Below are 24380 nucleotides of genomic sequence, written 5' to 3'. Positions count from 1 at the left end.
TTGTGTGTCTTATTATAGTTATAAGATCCTTAACAGTGAAAGCGGGAGACACAGCCACATTATGAAGGGAAGAGGCATTACATGTCTCTCACCCCAATCCAGGTTGAGAGAACTAAGCCACACCACAGGCACCACCACAAACCCAGCATTCATGTAGCCTATGACAGATCCAGACACAGAGGACCTACAGACCTACGTCTTTTTTTAAATTTATTTTTTATGTAGATAGTGACTAAAAGAAGAGGGGAGAGAGAGAAGGGAAGACCTGCAGCACAGGGCCGTGGGCCGGACTCGAACCCGAGCCGCTGCGGTAAGTACTCTACTATGCACTCGACTCCGTGAGCTACTAGGGCACCCCACATACTATCTTTTAAGACCACAATAAATCCAAAATATGCTATGAATGTCTGCATTACCTGTTAAGTAACTGCTGGATTTCTCACATTGCATTTTCCAATCTGAACTTGGAAGAATGCTGTCACTGTCCATCCCTCACTATGAGAGACACTACGACAACACAAACCACAGCACACTACAGTAAGTACAATATGGCACAATATGATGGATAGCAGTATGACGGATCTACAGCACCAACAGATCTATTCAATCCATCTTTTCAATAGATCTGAAGCTGCTCTAAGACGGCATATACACAGGAAATATCCTGTAGGAACAGGATGAGCTACAGCTCTCATGAACGTCTAAGGATGGCGCGACATTCACCACAGGACCAAACACTGCACAGCATCCAAGACTAATGAATAAAGGAGTGACCAAGAAAGAGAGAGCATCGGGATACAGAATTAAATGAGGGTATGGAAGGAAAATGTAACCCTGGCAACCGTTACCGCAAGCGTCTGGAGCCGGTTTTGCTGGGCCGGCTAGACCTGAGGAGCAAAAGAGATGCCATTACAGAGAGGAGAGAAAAAGGGCAGACGGAAGAAAGGAAAGAAGGAAGAGAAAGAGGAAAAAAGAGGGAATACGCTGGCAAAAAGAGGTCTCAACTAACTCTTGTTTAAAGTGTGTGCTTTATAAAGTGTTACTCACCCTCTCATCCTTCTTCTATACCAGAACAACGCTCCTGCAGCCAGCAGAACCAGCAGCAACAGCAGCAGCACAGGGATCACTATGGAGGCTGTGCCTACGTACACAAACACGTGTAAACATAAGTATGGGGCATTGAAAAAGGTATTAATTCAACAAACGTATATATTATTAATGTCATGGTAGAGGTGTTGACTTACGTCCGCCTGAACCTGAAGCATTGTCACTCTTGGCTACAGACTCGCAGCGATGTCCCGCCCAACCAGGTGAACATCTGCACACAAACAAACACACACGAACACACACAGACACACAAAGAGAGGAAATAGAGATAAGTGTGGATGCATTCATTATCAAATGGTAACAATTAAAGATGGAAACACTGCTCTTCACCTGCACTCTGGAAGGTGGCTGATGGAGTTTATAGAGCACTGGCCATTTGCACAGTACTCATTTGTATCACATGTGTAACAGCTGGGCTGGACTCTTCCATTTGTGCAGCTGTAGAAGACAGAAAAATATGTGAGTAGCAATGACAAAGACTAGACAACTTTGTATGTGTACTGTAAGTGTGTTTGTGTGTGTTGAGTAAATTCTGAGTCTTACCGGCAGGTGAAGTCCCCTGTAGACGTGAAACCATCGTTGGGGATACACTCGCCGTCGCGACAATAGTGACACCTATCAATCTCACATGTGTTGCCACTGTACTGAGGCAGACAGCGGCACAGCTTGGAGCCATTTTCACTCTGTAGACATGTACCTTTGTTCAGGCAGTGGCCTTCACAGCTTCCTGCACACACACACACACACACACACACACACACACACACACACACACACCACACACACACACACACACACACACACACACACACACACAAGTGCACTGCTTACCAACCACATAATAATGTGTTGAAGATACTCTACACCTGCAACAAAAGTGTTTGAGCATTCTTAAACTTGCATGCCAGCTAGATAGTGGGAACAACACTTACTGTACTGGCACTGGTCGCCCAGGAAGTCAGGAGGGCAGCCGCAGGTGGGCTGATTTCCAGTGCTAACGGTACAGTTGCCTCCATTTTTGCAGTAATTTTTACAGGTGTGCAGATTACAGTTTGGCCCTGTAAAGCCTGTCAGGCATCGACAAGTAGGAGAACCTGTGGAACAAAAGACATGATGGGATAAATAGTCAGAAGGCTTAACAGGGATGATGAGACAGAAAGAACGTATCATATTACTGGGCCAACAGAAACATAAATGTTTTCTGCTGAGCAAGATTTTAGCCTGTATAGTGTTATTTAAACATTGCACGTATATTAACTTATAATGTATAAACAAAAAAATAACACATGCCAAACATCAGCTTGCAATGTCCATATCTTACCTGTAGGGGAAGGTGTGCATGTGCCTCCATTCTTGCAGTAGTCCCTGCACTGGTCAATCTCACATCGATCCCCTCCATAATTAGGCTGGCAGCGACACTTGGGCTGCTTGTGGGCATTTAGGAAACAGCTGCCACCGTTCATACACTGGACCAAGCAGGGACCACTGGGAGGAGCTGCAGATGAAAACGTTTTTCTGTCATTCAGAATGAGTTCTGCCTTTGCATGTGTGTGTTCTGTATATGGAAGTGTATGTTTACTCACAGATAGGAGACAGTGTGGGAGTGGGCAGCTCCACGCATGTGCCATTGTCCAGCGTGCGTCCATTGGGACAGATGCAGACTGGTCCACTGGGGCTCAGCAAACATAGCCATTCACATTTCTTCCTGTCGCAGGGATTAGTCACTGACAAAGACAGAGAGAAAACCAGTATTGAAAAATAGGAAAGCAAATACCTGCTTTAGTCCTCTCTTCTTCACTGGCTTTGTTTCAGCTGTTGAGAGATGTGTCTGTTTTCTACTCACTCTCAGGTTGCTTGTAGCGGTGATACAATGCTATATCTGTGGCGTGGTTCATTCCAGTTGTAAGGTTCTCAATGATGCCTTTGCCAAACTTATTCACTCGGAAGACGTAGTTGTTCATGTAGGTGACGCCATAGATGTAGTCCTCAAAGACATCGATGCCGAAGGGGTGATGGAGCTCTGTGTAGAAACAGAGGAGACATGTTAAGGAGGCTCCACAGTATACAGTACAGGCTAAAAAGACACATTTTTGTCTTGTCCACCCACTTGAAAATTGCCTGACTAATAAAGAGACTGATCATTAGTATGGATAACAACATGTATGGATGACAGTGTGTGCCACTCAACTGTTCTTAATGCTGTTTACAGCCACAACCACATCACTACCATTCAGCATCACACTGCAGATCACAGAGAGTTTAGCATCGGCCCAGAACAGACGCTCGTTGAAGTAGTCCACTGCTAAACCTATATGGAGAGAGAACAGAGTTAGAAAAGGTAGAAAGAGGAAAGACTTACACTTTGCATTTAGTATAAAACAGATGATTCATCCTCATCCCCCACACTTCCCCACTAACCTCATTCCTACCATAAACCAAAGTCTCTCTAGGTATATATGTATATAAAGATTTGTATACAAGTAACTGTATACATTGTTTATTTTATTTCTTTTACTAAAGATACAATATTTGTATATATGGCTTTTGTGTTTCTAGCACTAAGGTTCTACAAATAACATTTAATTGTGTAACTGTGTTGTAACCCTGTAGGGAGAAGTACTTAAGTACTGTATGTGTGTGCACATTTTACCAGTTGGCCACTGAATGTTTTCCTCCACCAGGGTCTCTCTCATGGTTCCATCCATAGCAGCTGTTTCTATCTTGGGATGGTTCCCCCAGTCTGCCCAGTACATTTTCCTAATGAAGAAAAATGTAAAAGCTCCATTTATCAAAATCAATTTACCATTTGCATTCTTGTTTTTTTTTCTACAAATAGCTACTTTTCCCCCGGTTTCTTAAGACCTGCTCACCCTCTCTGGGGGTCAACTACAATGGCATAAGGCTCATCGATCATGCCGGAGATGAGGGTTTTGCGGTGGCGTCCTCCACTTATCTGGGCCACCTCGATGACGTCTCTACCAGAGTCAGTCCAGTACAAGTTCCCTGCCACCCAGTCCACAGCAATCCCACGGGGCATCTTCAGATCAGGGATCTAAACAAAGCATTTAGAAAAAGCATTTAGACCCCTTCAAAAATGGACACACACCTGTCTTGTTTGTGTTTACATCATATGCATGCATAAGTACAAGCACATACAGTATATACACACTTACCTCCACGTTAGTGACCCTCGACTCACTTTGGCGTCGGTTGCGGTTGCTATTTGGGGAGGAGGAGGAAGAAGGCAAATCATAGGAAGAAATCCGCCCTGTGTGCCAGTTTGTCCAGTAAATGCGGTTTGCCTTGACATGCAGGTCCATGGCATCAATGCGCACGTTGGCATCGCCCTGGAAAACCTGCTCATAGCGCCAGTTTGGCATGGAAGGGTCCAGGCTGCGGATCTCACTGTCGTCAGCGATGTAGAGCACTTGTCGCGGAGCTGGGGATTCATGTCAGGCAAGGAAATGAACAAACAGATCATTATAGTAGAGGAGAGATGTGAGAAAATGGAAGGCAGGTAATCAAAATACAGATTACACAGAGTACACACATAGAGAAACATAGGCTTGCATAAGCATGGAAGTACTCACCATCAGCTTTGCAGGTATCATTGATTCTGGTAAAGTACTTGTGGCAGCTGCACTTGTGGGAACCCTTGGTGTTGTTGCAGATGTGGGAACACACACCAAACTGCTTGCACTCGTTCTTATCTGTGAGGCCACATGATACACATTACACATAGCTTTAAGTCTTCAAGAGCAGATGAAATGGAGCGAGGCAGAGAAAATGAATGTACCTTCACATCTGTTACGTCCATTGTACTGGAAGCCGGGTTTGCAGGAGCAGAAAGAGTCGGTGCCATTCACCACACAATGAGCTTCATCTCCGTCCCCACACACTGTCCTGTTACTGCGGCAATCATTCAGCACCGTGTCTGAAAGCACAGGAACAGGTCGCATTTATTTACACTAAAAACCAAACAGAACTTACACCGCCACTAAGACGTCTATACTGCAACACAACACACCTTTCTTATTGCAGTTGATTTCATCAGAACCATAGTCCTCACAGTCATTGAAGTAGTTGCAGCGCAGGACAGAGCTGATGCAGCGGCCATTAGAGCACTGGAACTCATCTTTTTGACATACTGGTGTGGGAAGTGGCAATTCTGGAGGAGTAGAGGGTTCACAGAGAGGTCATCCTAATCCACCATTTAAAGTCCTAAACAAAATGTGCTCTCGAATTGTGAATGTAACTTGTAGAGTGAGCTAGTATGAAATGATTGAATAGATTAACAAACAAGAGTTAACAAACTCACGGCAGTTGACTTCATCGCTGTTGTCCCCACAGTTGTTGACAGTATCACAGCGTTTTGATAAAGGCAGACATACACGATCATTATGACAGCGAAACTGCCTTGTGGGCGGGCACTGGAATTTAACTAGGGACAGAAGGAGAGAAACGTTAAGAAAGAGAGAAGACTGTATTTAAGCAAGGTGTCAAATGGTTGGGAATGCTGTCGAAATACAGTGACTCTTACCACACTCTTCTGGATTCTCATCTGAGTTGTCTCCACAGTCGTCCTCGCCATCACACTTCCAGCCCAGAGGTTTACAAAGAGTGTTGTTGCACTGGAACTCATCCAGGGGGCAATGTCTACCCACTGAAACACGGCGGCGAGAGAAGAGGAGTGAATGATGCATAACACCCACTGCTGATATACAAGTATCCGGGATAAAATAAGAGTGTGTTCCTTACCACCACTGTCACATTTCTCCTCATCACTGCCATCCAAACAATCAACATCAGCATCGCAGCGCCAGCGGATGGCGATGCAATGGCCGTTTTTGCACTGGAACTGATCACTGTCACACTTCACATCACAACCATTCTGGAACAAAACAAAAAGTCATTTTCATTAGTGCCTCTAGTGTCTCAAATTCGGGAGCAGAATGTCAATCAGGAAGCAGATGGGGATTGAACAATACCTCATCTGAACCATCGGCACAATCGTGGTCTCCATCGCACTTCCAGCGCCCCGCAATGCAGCGGCCATTTGTGCAGGAAAACTCACTCTCTGAACACTGGCGAGGCACTGAGGACAGAGAGAAGACAGCTTAGAAGGGTGAGAGAGGATGATTGAGCAGGAGTAGAGGAGAGGCACAAGAGAAGGGGAAAGAGAAGAGGATGGTGGGAATAGAACGGACTGCAAAAAGAGGTGCTCTGTTGAGAGCAACACGTTCATGAATTAAATAAGGCTGATGATTCATATTACAGGATTAACTCATGGGGCACATAGGTGGGGATGGTGCAACATTCTGTATTGTACGAAATAGAGGAGCTAGAGGAACTAGTGGGACTGAAAAGGAAGGAAAAGGCTCACAGAAAAAAGAGAAGCTGAGGGGCACACAAAGGAGTGGGTAGCTGAGGTTGTGGATGGTTGAGTTGAAACTGTGCAAACACCTACCTCTGTCTCACATCAACAGGCCAGTGTGAAATGCAAAATAGACATGAAATGATGTGAGATGTGCAAATGGCCACAGAACTATTTAACACAAATATGAGTAAATATAACAGACAAACACAGTGAAAGGTGATACATTGCTTACCCATGTAACCCGCTGCATCTGAAAAGTTTTGCTTACAGTAGAACTCATATGATATTATAAATGATTGCTTTCATACAGACAATGAGATGTGGTTGTGGCTGTGTGAGCAAGCAGCAAAGTAAGAGTAACAGAGGGGAACCTACCACACTTGTCTTCATCAGAGTTGTCCCCACAGTCATTGTCGTAGTCACATTGCCAGCGGCCAGGCACACAGCGGTTGTTCTTACAGCGGAACTGGTACGGCTCACATGTCCGCTCATCTTAAACACCAAACAGACACAATAATTACAAGCGTGGCCCCATTACCGACTTCCTTTTCTTTTTTTTCTTCATCTACCTCTCAGTCCTTACCGCACTCTTCCTTGGGTTCATCTGAAGCATCACCACAGTCATCCTCTCCGTCACACTTCCAGCGTGCCGGAATGCAGCGCCCCGAGTCCTTACAGCGGAACTCATCAACACCACATGTCATCTGAGCTGCAATAGAAAGGATTTAATGGATTAGGCACACTGACACCAGACATGGGAATACAAGCTCATTGCCAGAACTAGCAGATGACAAATAGATACAATTATTATTACGCTTTAAAATAATCAACAGCTGAATAATCTGTTGTAGCTGTATAATTTTAAGTTTCCTTTCCACTCCAAAAACCAGTGCAATATTTCCTCTATTTATTTTGTATCTATCACTGACATCCAGAGCCTCTAACCAATATAATTAGTCAGGCCCTTTTAGAGAACAATGTTCATTATTTTTGTATGCTTTTATGTCTTTATATGTACTTTAATCAGGGTCTCTAATGCCCTTCCCTGTTTAAATAAAGGATCGATCAATTAATCAATACTGTCGAGGACACTTATTTATTAAGCAGAGGTGTTGTTTTGTGCAGTTATAATAAGCTGTATCTTACTGCAGTTGGCAGGCTCATCAGATCCATCTACACAGTCATTGTCCCTGTCACACACCCACACCCGTGGGATACAGCGCTTGGTGATGGCACACTGGAACTGGTTGGGGGCACATGTCACTTCCGCTGAACAAGAGACAGACAGAACTGTTACCTCATCAAAAATTTCACAAATTAAAATGATTAAAATGCTAAAGTCCTGCTAGTGGCCCATAGAGAGTGCACTATGCATTAAGTAATAAAATGGTGAGTTTGCTATTCTTCTTGCAGTCTTGCAGTTAAAGGTGCTAAAATGTAAATTTTGACCACAAGATTTGCACAGCAGAACAGTTTATGTGCTCTCCCTCTGTGGAGGATAAACGCGCTCCATAAATGTCATGGAATTTAATTATGAAACATCAAATGGCCTAAGGGTATTGCTAAAGGAAAGGTCAAAATGGACAGAGATCATCTTGGAGGGGGGGGCTTAACAATGATGAACAATTTCCTATTTTCTCATTAGTTTTTGAGTACAGTATGTATACGAGGAAATTGTGGCTTATGGGGAGATGGGGGAAAGGCCAAAAGGTTCACTCTAAACAGTTGGTTTCATTTGGTGGGGACAAAATTTAGTCGCACTTAATGTTGTAGAGATATCTTGCTCTGGACCAACAATAGACAAACTGACATACTGTACCAAGATCACCATCCCGAGGCACTGCCACTTGCTGAGCAATACTGAAAAATAACAGGAAACTCCTTAATGAAAACTAGAAGGGACTCACGACAGTCTTTCTCATCCTCTCCCTCTCCACAGTTGTCCTGTCCATTGCATCGGAAGATTCCAGGGATGCAGCGACTGGGGTGGGTACACTTAAACTGACTTGGAAGGCACACGTGGATGTCTGGGAACAGAAAGACAGCAAACGAAGGAGGATATGGGTTATTAAAGGTACACCTAAGAAAAAAATGTAATTCTGTAAGTATGAGAAGGTGCATGTACCGCAATTGGCCTCATCAGAGTTGTCTTGACAGTCATTGTCCCCATCACAGATGTAGGCTGGGTTGGTGCAGATGCCTGTACCACACTGGAACTGGCCTGGTCTGCACTTAAACTCAGCTACGGTGACAAAGCACAATCCATCATTAACCAGAACAAACAAAACAACACACTGCAACATTTATATATTAATGATTATTGAAGTCAGGCTACAATCATCATTTACGGCAGTCTGCAGGTTCATCTGAGCGGTCCCCGCAGTCATCCTCAGTGTCACACTTCCACCAAAATGGAATGCACTTGTCGTTTTTGCAAACAAACTGAAGGGACAGAAGAGAAAAGTTTTTTTTTTTGTAATTAATAATGTCTTAATATAGGCTAAAACAATAGCCGCATGATAGCTTACCTGACTTGCAGTGCAGTTGGACAAGCACTGTTTGCCATCAGCTGCTAGGTAAAAGTTATTGGGGCAGGCGCATTTGTAGCCCCGCCCTCCAGGTGAGAGCAGACACAAATTACTGCAGCCTCCATTGTTGATTTGGCATGGGTGGTCAGCCACTACAGTACAGGGAAATGTAGAATTGTCAGACAGGGTCCAGGACATAGATGAAGATTTATATGTGGTTGTGAATGACAAGTGACTTGGTTTTACCATCAGGCTGGCGGTACGGGTGGTAAATGTGGACGTCCATCGGCCTGTGTAAGGTGCTGATAAGTACGGTCTTGTTGACTCCCAGTGTTTTATGAGCTCTGTTGATGGACTTTGTCTCCCAGTCTGTCCAGTAGATGTACTCCTCAAACAGAGTCATAGCAAAGATGTGGGGGATATCCTGAACAAGAACTATGGGGGACACAAACACAAAGACAAGTAAGTTAGCAACAACAAGTGGAAAAAGTACACATGGACACTCCAAGTGAGTACACATGTATGTGTGTGTGTGTGTGTGTTTGTGAGAGAGAGTGTGTGTGTGTGTGTAACCTGTGTGTCTGTTGGTTCCATCCAGGCTGGCAAATGCAATGTAGTCCTCTCGTGCATCGGCCCAGTAGATGCGGTCATTGATGAAGTCTAGTGTGAGGCCATTTGGCCAGGTGATCTTATCCTCCACAATGGCACTCCTGTTGGTGCCATCCATCCCGATCCTTCCAATGTGGGGGGTGTCACCCCAGTCTGACCAGTATAAGTACCTGTCAGGGATGTGCTTTATTAGTTTGGTTAATTGCTCATAACAAGTCATAATTTAACATCCACTGGGTTCCAGATTGTGTTGATTGTTAACAATGACTTTGCAAAATCACGAGAAGTGAAGTAATTAAAAATCAGTCTAATATACATTTATTGTATGTAACAGACAACAAGTTGGCAGTTTAACTCAGCAGTACATGAATTGATGGTTTTGGTAAATGCACCCATCTGGCATTCTGACAGACTGAAACAATCTTTGCATGCTCACTAAAATCTTTGCTACACTTTTTTTTAACCCAGATCACTCTTACCCATAGCGCACATCCACAGCCACAGCACGTGGCTCCCTCAGGCCACTGTTGACCAGAACTGTCCGGTACGCTCCGTTCAGCTTCGACACCTCAATAGTGTCCCGTCCTTTATCACACCAGTACAGGTTTCCTCCCACCCAGTCGACTGCCAGACCATCTGGGTTGCTAAGTGATGTGCGATGAAGGACCTAACAAATGAGCAAACAGTATATACTTTTTAGTGCATATATAATCTGCCTCACAATGAGGAATTTAATTGTTTTGGTAACACTTTACAATAAGGTACACAACAAAGGGTAGGCTGTTTTTGTTTTTGAAAGAGCAACAAATGATTAGTTACCCTTTTTCAGAAGGGTAGATACCCTTTTTCAGAAGGGTAGTTGCCCTTTTTCAGAAGGGTAACAAATGATTAGTTACCTTTTTTCAAAAGGGTAGTTACCCTGTTTAAAAACAGTAACTACCCTTTTTTGTGTACCTTTTGTAAAGTATTACCATTCTTCTTTCCTTGGTTTCCACTACACATACATGCATACAAATGAGGATGAATCAATCATTTTAAATGCAGGTTTTATGTTAAGACCAAAAAGACATTATCAGCACATTTCACTGTCCGCAATCCACACTTACTTGAACATCGCTGCCATTGATGTGCATGCGTCGGATCATGCTGCCCTGGGTGGTCACATCTGTCCAATAAATCATCTGCTGGCGATAGTCAAAATCCAGAGCTACAGCATTGTTCAAGCCCTGTCAAAGCACAGGAGCTGCATCAGCCTGGGCCAGCAATTATCCCGTGTTTGCAAGATTTCTAAGCCCTTCAAAAGGATATATAGTATCTGCAAGTCTCACCTGTTTAAGCAGCGTGTAGTTGGAGCCATCTAAATTAAGCTTCCTCAGATAGTAGCGGTTGGCAAAGATCAGGAAGGGTTCTTCATCTGCAGGGAGAGAGAAAGACAATACGTGAGCGGATTTACCTTAAACAGTTCATATTTGTTATTAAATTTGTTATATTTCTTACCGGAGGTAGATTTGCATATGGTGGGGTTTTCAGGGCTAAGCTGGAAACCCTCCACACACAGACAGTGGAAGCTGCCGTGTGTGTTGATGCAACGCTGTGTGCAGGGATAGGTGGTTGTGCACTCATCTATGTCGACACACGTCTTCCCATCATCTTTCAGACGGAAGCCAGGGTGGCATCGGCACTGTGAGTGGGGCAAAGTACAGAGCCGGTAAAGAAAAAGGGCATGCTATTACTGGAGTGCCAAAGTCAACATTTTGTGGTGTTCATTTACCTTGAAGCCTATTTTAAGGTCTTCACAGAGTTGGGCGCAGCCGCTCAATTTGCTATTCAGGCACTCGTTAATGAAACAGTTCAGCTCATCGGAGCCGTCGCCACAGTCGTCCTTATGGTCACAGAGCAATGTCTCATTGACACAGTTTCCATTATTGCAGGCGTATGCAGTGTTGTTGCATTTCTTCTCTGTGGAAGGGAAGAAAGCAATGGAATGAGAAACAAATGAAGAGAAAATGTCCACAAATGTGACTGACATTATTTCAGAGGCTCGGGAATCAAAATCAGTCAGAGCTGTTGACAGTGCTTTCCAGTTGCCAAAGAATAACAATTATTTGTGACACACTGATTTTTCCGTACATTAACATTATACTGGATGTGCCTTCTCCATGTTAGCTTTCTAAACTGTTGATCTGCTGTATGTGCTATACTGTGGTTTGTCCACATTTAGATCAAACTGATGTCAATTAATGCACTGATTCATCCAGATTAAAAAAAAGAAAAAAAAGAAGATAGTTAAGTGCTTTTGGAGTTGCTGTGTGGATCGAACCTGGGCCACTGCAGTGTGGGTTCTTGGGGGCTTCGTCTGACTGGTCATGGCAATCAAAGTCTCCATCACACTCCCATGAATTCTGGATGAGGCAGCGTCCATTGGCACAGCGGAACTCGTTGGGTCCACATGTTGGATATTCTGCAGTGAGAAACGCCACAAGGGTGAAGGATTTAGAATTTGGGAAGAAGAGAGCTTTTTACATCGCCCATCAGGAATAATAGGGCATGATTTCACTCACCACACTCCTGGGACTCATCTGAGCCATCACTGCAATCGTTGTCATGGTCACACACAAAGTGCTTGGGAATACACTGTCGGTTCTGGCACATGAACTCATTGCTGCTGCACGTGTTGTTGAAAACTGAGACATAAAAATATTTGGTGAGTAAATGAGGTAATAAATACAGTACAGATGTATGTCTTTCTTTGTCTCACTGGTTTATTAAAATTTTCTTATTTTGATTAAATCCAACCCCAGTCTGCACTCACCACAGCCAGCTTTGACGTTCTCATCAGCCCCGTCAGGACAGTCTTTGTCTCCATCACACTTCCAACGCTGAGGGATACACATATGTGATCCAGGACACTGGAACGCCTCGGGACTGCAGGTCTTGGTCTCTGTGATGGAAAGAGATCATTGAAGATGATTTTGATGCCTTTCTTTGCCCTAAGTATTTGTGAATTTACTGCAATAATCAGCTAATTCCATTTTTTTGAATGTTTCAGAGGCAGAATAGGAACTGTAAAGCTATTTTTAATAATAACATACAAATGATTGTTTAAAGCTACAACAAAAACTAAATTCTTTGCATACATGACAATGTTTTTGTCCATATTGCACCAGCTGAATTACAGCTCTACTTAAAAGTGTATTGTTACATCCACAAATGAGAGGATTGCTCAAAGTTTGAGAATGTACTGCATGTTCCTTTTTTTTCCACAGAATCTACTGCTGTCAAAAATATCTTTGGTGATATATATGTTATCGCTAATGTTTCTTGTATTTGTATTCACTCAAGTTTTGTTCCCAATACTCACTGCACTTGCTGTCCTCATCACTGCTGTCACCACAGTCGTCGGCTCCGTCGCACACCCAGCGTTTGGGAATGCAGCGGTGGTTCCCACACTCAAACTGAGAGGCTAAGCAGAATTTATCTAGAAGTCCAGAAAGAATGTTTAAAGAAGTGCAAAAATACAAGTACCAAAACAAAGTAACGGTCTGTTGCACTTCAGCTTGTTAGGGCTTACCACAGTGAGCCTCGTCGGCTCCATTCTCACAGTCATTCTCCTTATCACAAGTCCAGCTCATTGGGATACAGCGTCCACTTGGACAGGCAAAGAAAGGCGTTGGGCACTTTGTTTTCCCGCTCCCTGGCAGAGTGACAGAAAAGTGGCAAGTCAAAAAAGAAAACATGAAACAGTTAAGCCAGCATGAAGAAAGAAATACAAAATTTAATTTACACAGCAATGTTTTTTTCTAGGACAATTTTCACCCAAACCACAATTTAATGGATGAAAATATTCATTGTTTTTGTTCCATTTGGAATAATCTAAATTGGACTTCTTGCTCTCTTCCATCTGTGGAAAAATAATATTACTTTTTCCTTAAATGCAACATGTAGGCTACATTTAGCTGTGAGAAAATATGTGTAGAAAATACCTGGGCAATTTCTTTCATCTGAGAAGTCTCCACAGTCATTAGCTCCGTCACATAGCCATGAAGGGGCGTAGCAGAACGTGGTGAACTCACACTTCTGAAATGCCACTCCTTTCACTCCCAGATGGAAGTAACTGGAGCAGTCCGTGGCGGCTTAAAAAAATAGAGCAGCCCCACTTTATAACGTAGACTGGAAGAAAGTGTTGACTAGTTCATTTGAATGAATCGGATCCTTTGAACTTACTGCAGTTCATCTCATCACTGGCATCTTCGCAGTCCACTTTCTGGTTACACTTGCTGGAGTTGGAAATGCAGCCTCCGTCTCTGCACTGGAACTGCTCGGCTGTGCACAATGTGGCTGGCAAACACAAAAACAAGACACAACGTGCATAGAATATAATGTGAAAATGTCCTATAACTGCAGATGGGAATACCTTGTTTAATCAGAAGACTTGACTCACCGTTACAGAAGACTTCATCAGAATTGTCTCCACAGTCGTCCTGCCCGTTGCACCAGGAGCTATGCCCCACACAGCGGCCATTCACACACCGCCTGTAACCCTTCTTGCACACACGGTTGGCTGAGAACCAGACAGGAAATGATACAGACTCAGCTTACAAATGTCAACAATGAGAAGATGGTTAAAACAGTGTTGACTGAGAGAAAGATTCCACTAACCACAGTAGGACTGTTTCTCATCAGACTTGTCCTTGCAGTGGGCCATGCCATCACAAGTCAAGGTGTAGTTAACACAATCTCCGTTTCCACACTCAAACTCATCAATGTTGTTACATGTAGTGTTGAGGGCTGTGAGGCAAAGACAGAAAAATGTACTTAGGAAGAGTTGCCTACCCCCAAGGCATGCAGCATGAAAAATCTTCAGTGTTCATTGCCTGATCTCAGTCTTTGGATAAAAACACACTTCATTAAAATATTTTACTAACGTGGTGTACAAAAGATTATATTAAACAAATCTGCATAAGGTGTCACCTCTCTTGCAAGTTTTTTATGATTCATTCCTTTTTTATGAGTCTTGTATTACCTATGCAGGTGTTGTCTTCCAAAAGCTTCCTGTCGCCACGGCAACTGCAGTTGACCCTTCCCTCAGAGGTCAGCAAACAAAGGTCTTGACATCCTCCGTTGTTAACACGGCACAGAGAGAACTCACCTATTTAGAGATAAGGAAAGTTAGAGAAGGTTAGCACAAACATGCAAGTATTTATACATACACACAGATGAGATGGCTAAGAGTTTCCACATTCACCCTCCCGACAGACAAGCAAACCCCACCACCCTGTGTGCATCCACATGAGCAGACAGATACGCCTGTGTGAATGTAGCAATGCCTCTGCCTTCTCTGAATGCATAATTCAATGCGACTCAATCTAAATGAGATTTGCAGCTATTACCACAGGCTCAGTTGCCACATTCAGAGTTTACTGAATGAGGCAACTTGAGGGAGAAGATGACTGACGATACGGTATAGAAACAAAACGCAGGGTTGCAATGATTTAAAAGGGGTGTTGATACATTTTACTAGTCAAAGCTATGTGCTGTATGTATTGTTTAGATGCATTTTAGTGCAATATGCTGCTACTACATGACATACATTTGTCACAGCCAAAGATGTTGCTATAAATTTCAAATCTTTTACATTATTGATAATGGCATTACTTTTATGATGGACTTTTATTCTTTCACCAATGTGATGAAGTACCTTGACTTTGGTATTTAATTATCTTGATACTGATTGATCAAAATAGGCTTTCTTGTCTGCAAACAATTGCACTGTGATAAAGGATTTTATCCTTATGACCCAGTCCTACAAATAATGTATTTCACATGCACTGTCACAGTACAGTTCAGATGCAATAATGCAGTAATAAAACACACACACACACACACACCCCACACACACACACACACACACATACACACACACACTTACACAAACAGCTGGATCCCTCACTGTGTAACAACTCACAGCTATTCGTGTCGTTGGCCACAGCAACAATACCCATTGGCTGCTGAGGTATGTCTGCACGCAGCACCTTCATGTCTCCTCCTGTGTATTTGTCAGCCCGGAGCACAGCCCTCCTCACCCAGTCAGTCCAGAAGATGTAGTCACCGTACACAGCCAGGCCAAACGGATGGACCGGCTCATTCTTCAACACCACCTGCAGGGGGAAGCACAACCACAGTCATGACTTCATACATTCAGGAAATTCCAGCCTTGCAACAAACTTGAAAGGATAAACAAATTGTTACTAGGCAACCCCATAATACAATCATACTGTTGTACAAATGGTGTCATTCTGCAGCATAATGTGCACCCCCTGTGTCTGCATGTGAGTGTTTATGTCACTTACGTAGCGGCGAGTGCCGTCATACTCGCAGCGCTCTATCTTGTCCAGTGTGGCATCAGAGAAATAAAGTTTTTCAGCGCGGTGGTCTATGGCCAGGCCGTTAGGGGTTCGGATGTCATTGCCAATGATCACAAGAACATTGGAACCAGCCAGTGTGGCACGCATGATACTGGGAGACTGCTCATTCCAGTTGGTCCAAAACATGAGGCTGCAGGAGAGAATGAAAATCTGTAATGGGCATGTGAATGTTTCTTACCTAATTGAGAATAAGTTTTGAATTCAAAAAGGTGTGACGTGAATGAATGTATTAGTTCTAACCTCTGACACTCATCAAGAACAAAGGCTCTGGGGTGGTCATCTCCCGACATGCTGACCACAGTGTGCCTGTCAACGGCACCCCAGCGGCTCTGATCCACGGTGTGGCGGGTGATGGTGGAAGTAGTGTAGCTGGTCCAGTACAGCATATCCCAGCCCCTATGGTATGCCAAGCCCTCCACTGAGCCAACATCTAAATCAGAATAAAGGAATAGAGAGGAGAGAGGGAGATAAACACAGAGAACAGTGGGAAGGGGAAAAGAAAGCATACCACATAGAAGGGAGACAACAGAAGAGAAAAGTGGGTAAGGAAAAGAAGCACGTCAATCCCAGTTCTGTGTTAAAAGGGCTAATGTGGACTGTCTGGCAGCAGCTCAGTGCTGGCAGACTGCTGCAGGGTAGCACAGAGTCAGGGCTATGGACATGACAGCTTGGTAATAATGACCAAGAACACAGTGTGATTTGGGGATTTTATCCAACAAATAGCTCACTAAAAAGGTCACAATAACAGGTCCCGCCTAGCTTGTTACTTTCCAACGCACTACCTCATCAACAATGAGATGTAAAAAGTCATTTTTTCTGCTCCACAGCCTTGAAATGAGTAAGCGGTTATGAGCTCCTCGCCGACACAGAGGCCAGAGGACAGGCAAGAGTCAGCCAAGATGGAGGAACACAAAGTTCTGCAGCGGCAGATAGAGAACAGCTGCTCTGCTGGTGAGAAACAATACATTTGCGCAGACACACACACACACACACACACACACAACCCTATCTTCAGCAAGAGTAAATTTGAAAACACCCACACATCAGATCCCTCCAATGCCAAATAATTGGTAATGGTCACCTTCTTGTTAATGATACTGAAATGGAACAGTGAGGGTCTAATGATTACAGCTGCCTTTTCCAGGACTGGGTATGATCTCACTCTATCAGCTCGAGCCAGGGCATCAGTAAGGTTCACCACCAGGTGGGACACTTAACACTACACCTCAACATCTCCAGTGCAAATCAGCAGACGAATCAAAATGTGTCTGCCTCATGTGAGGAGACTGTGAATGAAGCAAAGCAACTGGAGAGCGAAGGCATGCAATGCAAAAACAACTCCTCTCTGCTTCTCATGCTCATAAATCAATGCCCCAAAAATCGATGAGGAGCAACATGAAATCCATTCACCCCTATTTCCTCTTTCCTTAGTGCTGTTAATGAATTGTAAATCTGCAGCCTACAGCACTCTCTACTCAAATTCTTGCTTTTCAGTTCTGTTTTTCTTCCAATTGATGGCCCAAGCCTATCTGGGAACCTGTACATTTACACTTGATTACAATACTACAGATGAGCTGAATTGAGCTCAGGTATTTATACTGACCCTAATAGTTCTTTATTGCAGTTATCTGCAGTAAATGTGATTGCAGTTCATGTTTGCTATCAGAGTGACAGTCAATAATTACCCTGATTTCTGAAGGAAAACACTATTTCACTCTGTCTCTGTATGTACCATATTTTATACAAGGGTGTGCAGGCACAACAGCAAAGATAAAAATCCTTTCAGAAAATCAACAGAAACAATGGACCCTGGGAAAAACTGTGTTTGGCCTCATTAGGCCCTCCCACAGAGAGGAGGCCAGCCCAGCTCTCGCCTGCTCTATGACAATCAGTCCAGAGTTCACCTGCCGTTTACTCTGCTTCATCCTCTTTTACTGTTGAGCTATTCACCTCTCGTTTCCTCCTCTGCTAGAATTGTATTTCTCAGGAGATCAGTTCGATAGAGGTAAGAGTGAGGCTGATTGTGGACTGCTTAGTACGGGCGTGATTGAGATGTCATGTGGAATAGCCGCCTGCTCTGAGGTGACAGGAGGTAACACAATCTATGGCATTTGCAACACTTGAACGCTCTAACAAGATACGGACGGAAACCCCAGCGGCTAAGAAATCAGGAGTGTCTTGACTTCAATGGAGAAGTCAGAGGTTATTTCATGCAATTTACTGCCCCAAGCCAATTAGAGGTGGAGTTGATTGCGAGGTCTAGACTGGCTTGATTCATATATTCACAATGTTAGATGGGACATGGATGTTATATGTGTGTGTGTAATTATTCATCTATTAAACATCCATATCCAGGTATCAACCTTTAGGGACGTTATTGGAAATCAGTAGAGAGCATGAGTAATCATTCCTACATTTATTATCAGTAGTTTTATGACCAGCTTGGAATAACTGACCCAACCAAAAGCCAACAGTGGCAGTGCAACATCTCCGTAACTGAAGACAGAATGCCGCTGCCAAACTCTACAGGTTCAGAGGGTGCACTGGGGAATGGCAGTGACACTGAGCTGCGCAATATGGAGCAGGTCCTGGTCCCGATATTGGATGTACTGATTCTGGTGCTGGGAGTTAGCGGGCACACCATGGTGATGGTGATCCTCTGTGGGAGGCGGAGAAGTGGGGTGGGACGCATTGGACATTCCCCTCAAAGCTCCATGACCGGCACCGGAACAGATGTCCTCCTGCTGGCTCTGAGCGTTGCAGACCTGCTTTTGCTCTCCATGCTTCCCTTCCACACTATTGCCATAGTCATGCAGCGATGGCCGTTTGGAGACGTCATGTGTCGTCTGTTGAGCTTCGTGGGATCAGCCTGGTCCTCAGCCAGTGCCTTCACACTGGCCACACTGGCTGTGTCTCGCTATCTGACTGTGGTGAAGCCTGCCAGAGCCTATATTCTCCTCTCCCCTCGCCGGGTGTCTTTAGCTGCTGCGCTCCTCTGGGTCCCGGCCTGCTGCCTGGCTACCCCGCAGCTGGTATTTCGCTTTGTGGGAACCCCACAGCGAGCCCCTGATGGCCTTGCCTGCTTTGCTTTCCTGTCCCACCGAGACCAGCTCATCTACGGATTGTTTCACTTCCTCGTGGCGTTCTTGCTTCCACTTGTCACCATTGCGGTGGCATATGGCAGCATCTACATGTTCCTGTGGGGGAGGCAGCATGCTGGTAGGGCCCCCCAAGTAGAGCGCTACCAGAGCAGAGTAACCCAGACGTCGGCCATGCTGGTGCTGGCTTTTACCTTGTGCTGGCTGCCATCCTACGGCCTGACACTCGCCTTGTTGGCCGATAACATCACAGGGGCTACTGGCGCCTCACCTCGTTACGGCCCCTTTGGCGTATTTGCACGTGTCATGGCGACATCTTCGACGGTGATGAACCCCATACTCTACGTACTAATGTCCCAAAAGTTCAGACAAGACCTACTGAGGCTGTTCAAGAGGAGAGGGCAAAGAGCAAGTGATGGTGTGGCTATGGCTGCTGCCTGACAGTATCAACAACTAGTTTGAAACAGTATACTGTAACGTAACACCTGATACACAAACACTGGGCAAATCCTGACTACTGGGAGCTACAATAAAACTATTATCACTAAGCTGAGTTGCTTTGCTGAAAGACTTGAAAAAAGCAACATAGTCATTACCCTCACAAGAAAAAGTGTACTTAACAAGGCAGCCCTCAAAAGAGCAGGCAACCTGCACTTGTGCCTCTTAACAACACTAACTGGTAGCCTGGATATTGTACAAGAAGATCAAACCGGTAGTGCTGGGAGGTGCTGCTTGACAGGGACAGAACAATCCTGAATCATGCATTTCTTGTACAGTTTACAGTAAAGGCACTTTGGTAAAACATTAACGTGCACCTGTGTTTTGTTGTGCTGAGATAAGGTGAATACTTGTACTTTGTTCTCAAAGCTTTCCTTTTGTTTCTAGTTTGGCTGCAACTTCAAAATAGCTTCCTTGTTGTGTTTAGATCATTGGGAGTGTTTTTATTTATTGCCAGATGATTTCTCACTGGGGCATGAAAGGCCCAACATCAACTTTTGGAGGGGAAATACACTGTAGATAAACAGAGACATAAGCTGGGTGGAGGTTGATTGTTAAAAGACAAAAGGCTGTTTAAAAAAAAAAAAAAGGTTAACACAAACAAGATGTGGGAATACTCACTCTCTACCACAGTCTTGCGGTCAGATCCGTCATCACTGATCTGCTGGATGTTGCCAAAGTGGATGTCGCTGAAGAAGATACGGTTAGCTCCTTTTCCTCCACCTCCTCTGTAGTCAAAAGTGAGAGCAATGACATTTTTCATGTGCTCAGGGTCCTCAAATGGCTTAATGGGTGCATTCAGGTTGTTTTCATCTGAAAGGTGGACACTCTTTAGTATGGTGCGCTCTGAGTAAAGCAGGTAGCCATCATAGTCACGGCAAGTGCAGCCGTCTTCAGCCAGCATGCCATGGGCACAGGCACATGTCCGCTGTCCGTTGCCACGGAAAAGACAAAGCTGCTGGCAACCGCCATTTTTGTCTTTGCACACATTTGTTCCTGTACACAGACGTGACATTATTTGGAATAATTTGTCAAATTTAAACATGAAATTGCACAAAAAATGATTTGTAACATTCATGAAGTAGTAAATATATGATTGGTTTGAAATAAAAAACCTTGAACAATACAGTATTTTACAATAGTAAAATAAACCAGTGCTTACCTTGCTGCCTGGCCCTATTGAAAACCTTAATGTCTTTGAGTTGCACTCCAATACCAGTCCTCAGAGACACAGAGTCTGTGGCGTTGTCCTTGCTTCCTCTCTTTATGGAGCCATTAGCATGTGTCCTGGTTAGAAAATCAAATAGAAATTAAACAAAAATGAAGCTTGTAGATGAGTAAAATATTAAGACTGCATATCACTCATAAGTAAGTGATAAATGGTGTGGGGGTGTGGGGGGGGTGTATCTGACCTGTCACTCCAGTAGATGTAGCTCTCAAACACAGACACAGAGAACATGTCCATGTTGTTATTGGCCAGCACCACTTCCCTGTTCTCTCCAGTCTCTAGGTTGATGCGCTCAATCTTGTCTGTCCTTGCATCACACCAGTACAGCAGACTTTCCTACATGCAACACACAGAAATGGTTAAGATAATGTTGTCATGCAGCGTCTACTGTCTGTCTGCACTTTAATGTAGTGATATGAATGCAAGAATAGTCTGTTATACTTCACCTCATAGTCAATGGAGATACCGTTGGGCCAGCTGATGCTGTTATTGACCAGGACAGCCCTCTGAGAGCCATCCAGACGAGAACGTTCAATACGGGGGTACTGGCCCCATTCTGTCCAGAACAGGTACCTACACACACACACACACACACACACGCGCAAACACAGCAAAGCACAGCAAAGCACAGAGACAACTTCCTCAGTAATCAGTAATGAGAAAGGTGACAGAAGCAGAAGCTACAGACAGCTATACTAATAACTGAAGTGTTGTTTCCTCTCACCCTTTTGCAGGGTGGACAGTGATGGCACGAGGCTTGTCCAGGCCTTGGGAGATCACCACATAGCGGAAAGAGCCGTTCAGTCTGGCCACCTCGATCACATCAAAGCCTTGGTCCGTCCAGTAGATGTTTCCTGTAGGAGTTTGAGGATAAACAATGATGCTCCGGCTGTGTTTGACCTCCTTTTTGACACTTAGAGTGACTTTCCATGACCTAAGAAATAATAAAGCTGTATCTCCTTGTTATTTTTTTCTCTGTCTGTTCTTAGCGTATCTCTTTCTTGTTTTTTTTTCAGTCAGTACAATGGGTTCTCCCCCTTGTTTTAAATGAATCTCCCTTCCTACTTCTTGGTAACAGACAGTTTGTGCAAGGACAATAGATACACTCACAGCAAAAGTGAAACAGTTTATCAGTACAGTATGTATGATAGATGCTGCTTGAATTCCGCAGTTTATGTTATTTTACATGAGGAGTCTCTCACCTGCTATCCAGTCCACAGCGATGCCCTCCACCCTGCCAATGCCGTTAGTGACCACGTCCTCTCTCCAGGTCTGGTCTCTCTTGGCTCTACTAATGGTGCTCAGGCCCATGTCCACCCAGTAGATAGTGTCATTGTCTGTGAAAACAAGTGAAACATGTTAGAGAGGGACTGAATATTTACCCCTCTATACCCGTATACAGTAACAATAAGAAACAAAATACTTATCTAGCACTTCAGGGAAAAAATTTGTGTGTTCTAAAGTCTTACCGGCATGGAAATCTATGCCCACAGCCAGGGATGTGCCTGACACTGGTACCAAGGCATCAGACTTGTCTGATGGGTCCAAAGGAATACCACGTATGCCTTCATGCACAGAGTACAGCAGGAAAGAGCCAACACCTACAGCAAAAAGATATTATGAGCCTTTGAAAAGTTTGTGTTTCAGCACACATTTATCATTTTCATAAATTCTTGAACCCCAAATTTGCAAATCCAGAAAAAGTTATGTGTGTGATTATGCCATACCTTCACAAGACTGTTGCCCGGTGCGCAGGCTATATCCTGCAGTGCACATGCAGGCTCTGGTGGTCGGGGAGGTGGGGAGACACAGCTGGGAACAGTCTCCATTTTTATTGCTGCAGAGATTGGTGCCTGGGAACACAAAACAAATACACAAAATCAAAGAGGGGTTACAGAGACATAAATAGATGTGCTTTGGCATAGATAAACAGGCTACATGCAACAAGCAAAACAGACCTTCAATAAGACAAGGTCATAAAAGTTGCCGTATGGCTGCTAGCCATTCACCTTTCTGCACAGTTTCATTGTAGATTTTCATATGCATCATGGGGGAAGTGCTGTTCCTCAGGACTTTCCAATTGCCACCGTCCTTCTTGTCACAGGTTCCAATCTGGTCAGTTCCTTGGTCGGCCCACCACAATTTGTTTCCTAAAGGATAGGACACACAACAGGAGGCTCAACATTCTCAGACCTAACACCAAAAGAACCTTTACCTCAACCTACCTCAGAGCAACATTTCAAAAGGCACAGACATACACTTGCAACACAGTCAAGTTATCATATGTCAGGGCAGAGCTACTGTACATCACCATGGCTAAAAGGACATGGCATTTTCTGAAGACGTACCCATGATGGCGAGAGCAGTGGCCTTGGTCAGCTTGCCCTTTACCCCCTCAAGAACTTCCAGTCCAGAGCCATCCAGATTACAGCGGTTGATGGTGCTGTTTCCTGAGCTGATCCAGTACAGCTGCTCAGTATCAAAGTCAATGGAGAGACCTGGAAAACAAAGAGAGAGCGGATGTGTAATGACCTGCCCTGTCACTAGGTCTAGCTCTCTCTCATTTATTTTATTTTATACTGTATATTAATCCCACTGTTTATTGATCCCAATAAAATAAATTACAATTTACACTCTGTTTTTTTATTAGAAATCACTACACACAGGCCTGAAATACACACATACATGCTCAGGACCTCATCATGCATGCATGATGAGGTCCTGAGCATGTATGTGTGTGAGCATGTATGTGTCCTGAGGTCCATGAGTGAGTGGGCTGCCAGTTCTGGACGAGCGCCCTGAGCGGTTGGGGGTACGGTGCCTTGCTCAAGAGCACCTAGCAGATCTCTCTAATACACACTCTATACTTTGGTCTGTACTGGGACCCTTCGGTTCCCAACCCAACTCCCTACGGACTGAACTACTGCCACCTCAATGCAGTAACACAAAGAGGTACTGTACAGAACATGTCACTCACCAACAGGGCCTTTCTGGCTGGTGAAGAGGACACTGCGGTTGCTGCCGTCTGTGTTGGCTATGCTGATGTTGTCCCCATCTGTCCAGTAGAGTTTTCTAAAAGAGGCAGGCAGAGAGAGAACTTTGATTTATTTTCAGTACATCCTAATTTAACTTGTTCGCTAAACGCAGTCAATAGGCCACAGAATAACACTCACAAGCTTCACAATACACACCTCATTGCTCAGTGTATGGCAAAATTGCAGGGGCTTTTTTATTGACAAAAAGGTTTAACAAGTAATTTGACGCAATCAATTTGCTGTCTGAACTTCCTGTCTCACTAAAGCAAATCCATCTCACATCTACGACCAGATTGATTTGAAACTAAATTGGAACAGCTGAAAATCTTTTAAAGCTTTATCATGTGATGTTTGTTATGACTATTTTTATAATAACTTTTGTTGCTTGATTGTTGGGTTGCTGCGTTTGGTTCTTTTTACATGTGTGGCCATAGTTGGGTTGGGTGAAGAAGAAATATAGCTGTAGAAATTCAAT

The 24380-nt window shown here is 44.1% G+C and overlaps 2 protein-coding genes across 8 annotated transcripts in view; one reads left to right on the top strand and one right to left on the bottom strand.

The window, feature by feature from the left end:
• LOC116688457 (low-density lipoprotein receptor-related protein 1) overlaps nt 1-24380 on the bottom strand; it is a 91251-nt gene that overhangs the window by 2162 nt on the left and 64709 nt on the right. For 3 of the 7 annotated variants that reach the window (XM_032514508.1, XM_032514511.1, XM_032514514.1), the window contains 58 exons: nt 23848-23942; nt 23219-23368; nt 22880-23020; nt 22598-22723; nt 22340-22471; nt 22073-22207; nt 21595-21724; nt 21317-21443; nt 21055-21206; nt 20805-20929; nt 20264-20638; nt 16287-16476; nt 15972-16176; nt 15551-15779; nt 14645-14770; nt 14281-14409; nt 14063-14182; nt 13846-13959; nt 13605-13754; nt 13193-13315; nt 12983-13099; nt 12434-12562; nt 12183-12305; nt 11942-12082; nt 11393-11580; nt 11119-11302; nt 10950-11035; nt 10728-10847; nt 10101-10288; nt 9586-9791; nt 9259-9447; nt 9013-9164; nt 8833-8926; nt 8610-8726; nt 8392-8511; nt 7631-7753; nt 7068-7193; nt 6860-6976; nt 6096-6202; nt 5866-5998; nt 5648-5770; nt 5426-5548; nt 5135-5275; nt 4904-5041; nt 4698-4817; nt 4281-4546; nt 3978-4159; nt 3758-3864; nt 3296-3415; nt 2951-3127; nt 2691-2831; nt 2429-2602; nt 2040-2201; nt 1651-1834; nt 1438-1545; nt 1245-1318; nt 1048-1141; nt 849-887 (listed from right to left, as the gene is read on the bottom strand). In XM_032514508.1, coding sequence (XP_032370399.1) covers nt 849-887; nt 1048-1141; nt 1245-1318; nt 1438-1545; nt 1651-1834; nt 2040-2201; nt 2429-2602; nt 2691-2831; nt 2951-3127; nt 3296-3415; nt 3758-3864; nt 3978-4159; nt 4281-4546; nt 4698-4817; nt 4904-5041; nt 5135-5275; nt 5426-5548; nt 5648-5770; nt 5866-5998; nt 6096-6202; nt 6860-6976; nt 7068-7193; nt 7631-7753; nt 8392-8511; nt 8610-8726; nt 8833-8926; nt 9013-9164; nt 9259-9447; nt 9586-9791; nt 10101-10288; nt 10728-10847; nt 10950-11035; nt 11119-11302; nt 11393-11580; nt 11942-12082; nt 12183-12305; nt 12434-12562; nt 12983-13099; nt 13193-13315; nt 13605-13754; nt 13846-13959; nt 14063-14182; nt 14281-14409; nt 14645-14770; nt 15551-15779; nt 15972-16176; nt 16287-16476; nt 20264-20638; nt 20805-20929; nt 21055-21206; nt 21317-21443; nt 21595-21724; nt 22073-22207; nt 22340-22471; nt 22598-22723; nt 22880-23020; nt 23219-23368; nt 23848-23942 — 8307 coding nt within the window. The remainder of the gene's footprint in view (nt 1-848; nt 888-1047; nt 1142-1244; nt 1319-1437; nt 1546-1650; nt 1835-2039; nt 2202-2428; nt 2603-2690; nt 2832-2950; nt 3128-3295; nt 3416-3757; nt 3865-3977; nt 4160-4280; nt 4547-4697; nt 4818-4903; nt 5042-5134; nt 5276-5425; nt 5549-5647; nt 5771-5865; nt 5999-6095; nt 6203-6859; nt 6977-7067; nt 7194-7630; nt 7754-8391; nt 8512-8609; nt 8727-8832; nt 8927-9012; nt 9165-9258; nt 9448-9585; nt 9792-10100; nt 10289-10727; nt 10848-10949; nt 11036-11118; nt 11303-11392; nt 11581-11941; nt 12083-12182; nt 12306-12433; nt 12563-12982; nt 13100-13192; nt 13316-13604; nt 13755-13845; nt 13960-14062; nt 14183-14280; nt 14410-14644; nt 14771-15550; nt 15780-15971; nt 16177-16286; nt 16477-20263; nt 20639-20804; nt 20930-21054; nt 21207-21316; nt 21444-21594; nt 21725-22072; nt 22208-22339; nt 22472-22597; nt 22724-22879; nt 23021-23218; nt 23369-23847; nt 23943-24380) is intronic. The other 4 variants (XM_032514509.1, XM_032514512.1, XM_032514510.1 and 1 more) reach the window with 3 other exon arrangements.
• Nucleotides 18444-20085, top strand: LOC116688462 (delta-type opioid receptor-like). Its single transcript, XM_032514518.1, has one exon. The coding sequence runs from the start codon at nt 18554-18556 to the stop codon at nt 19583-19585; it is 1032 nt and encodes a 343-aa protein (XP_032370409.1). The 5' UTR covers nt 18444-18553; the 3' UTR covers nt 19586-20085.

Source organism: Etheostoma spectabile, chromosome 4, assembly GCF_008692095.1.
Source record: "Etheostoma spectabile isolate EspeVRDwgs_2016 chromosome 4, UIUC_Espe_1.0, whole genome shotgun sequence".
Taxonomy (NCBI): domain Eukaryota; kingdom Metazoa; phylum Chordata; class Actinopteri; order Perciformes; family Percidae; genus Etheostoma; species Etheostoma spectabile.
This window is presented reverse-complemented; position numbering and strand designations above follow the sequence as displayed.

Excerpts from the sequence above, each read along its gene's own strand:
- LOC116688462 (XM_032514518.1), top strand. The coding sequence starts at position 18,554 with ATGCCGCTGCCAAACTCTACAGGTTCAGAGGGTGCACTGGGGAATGGC.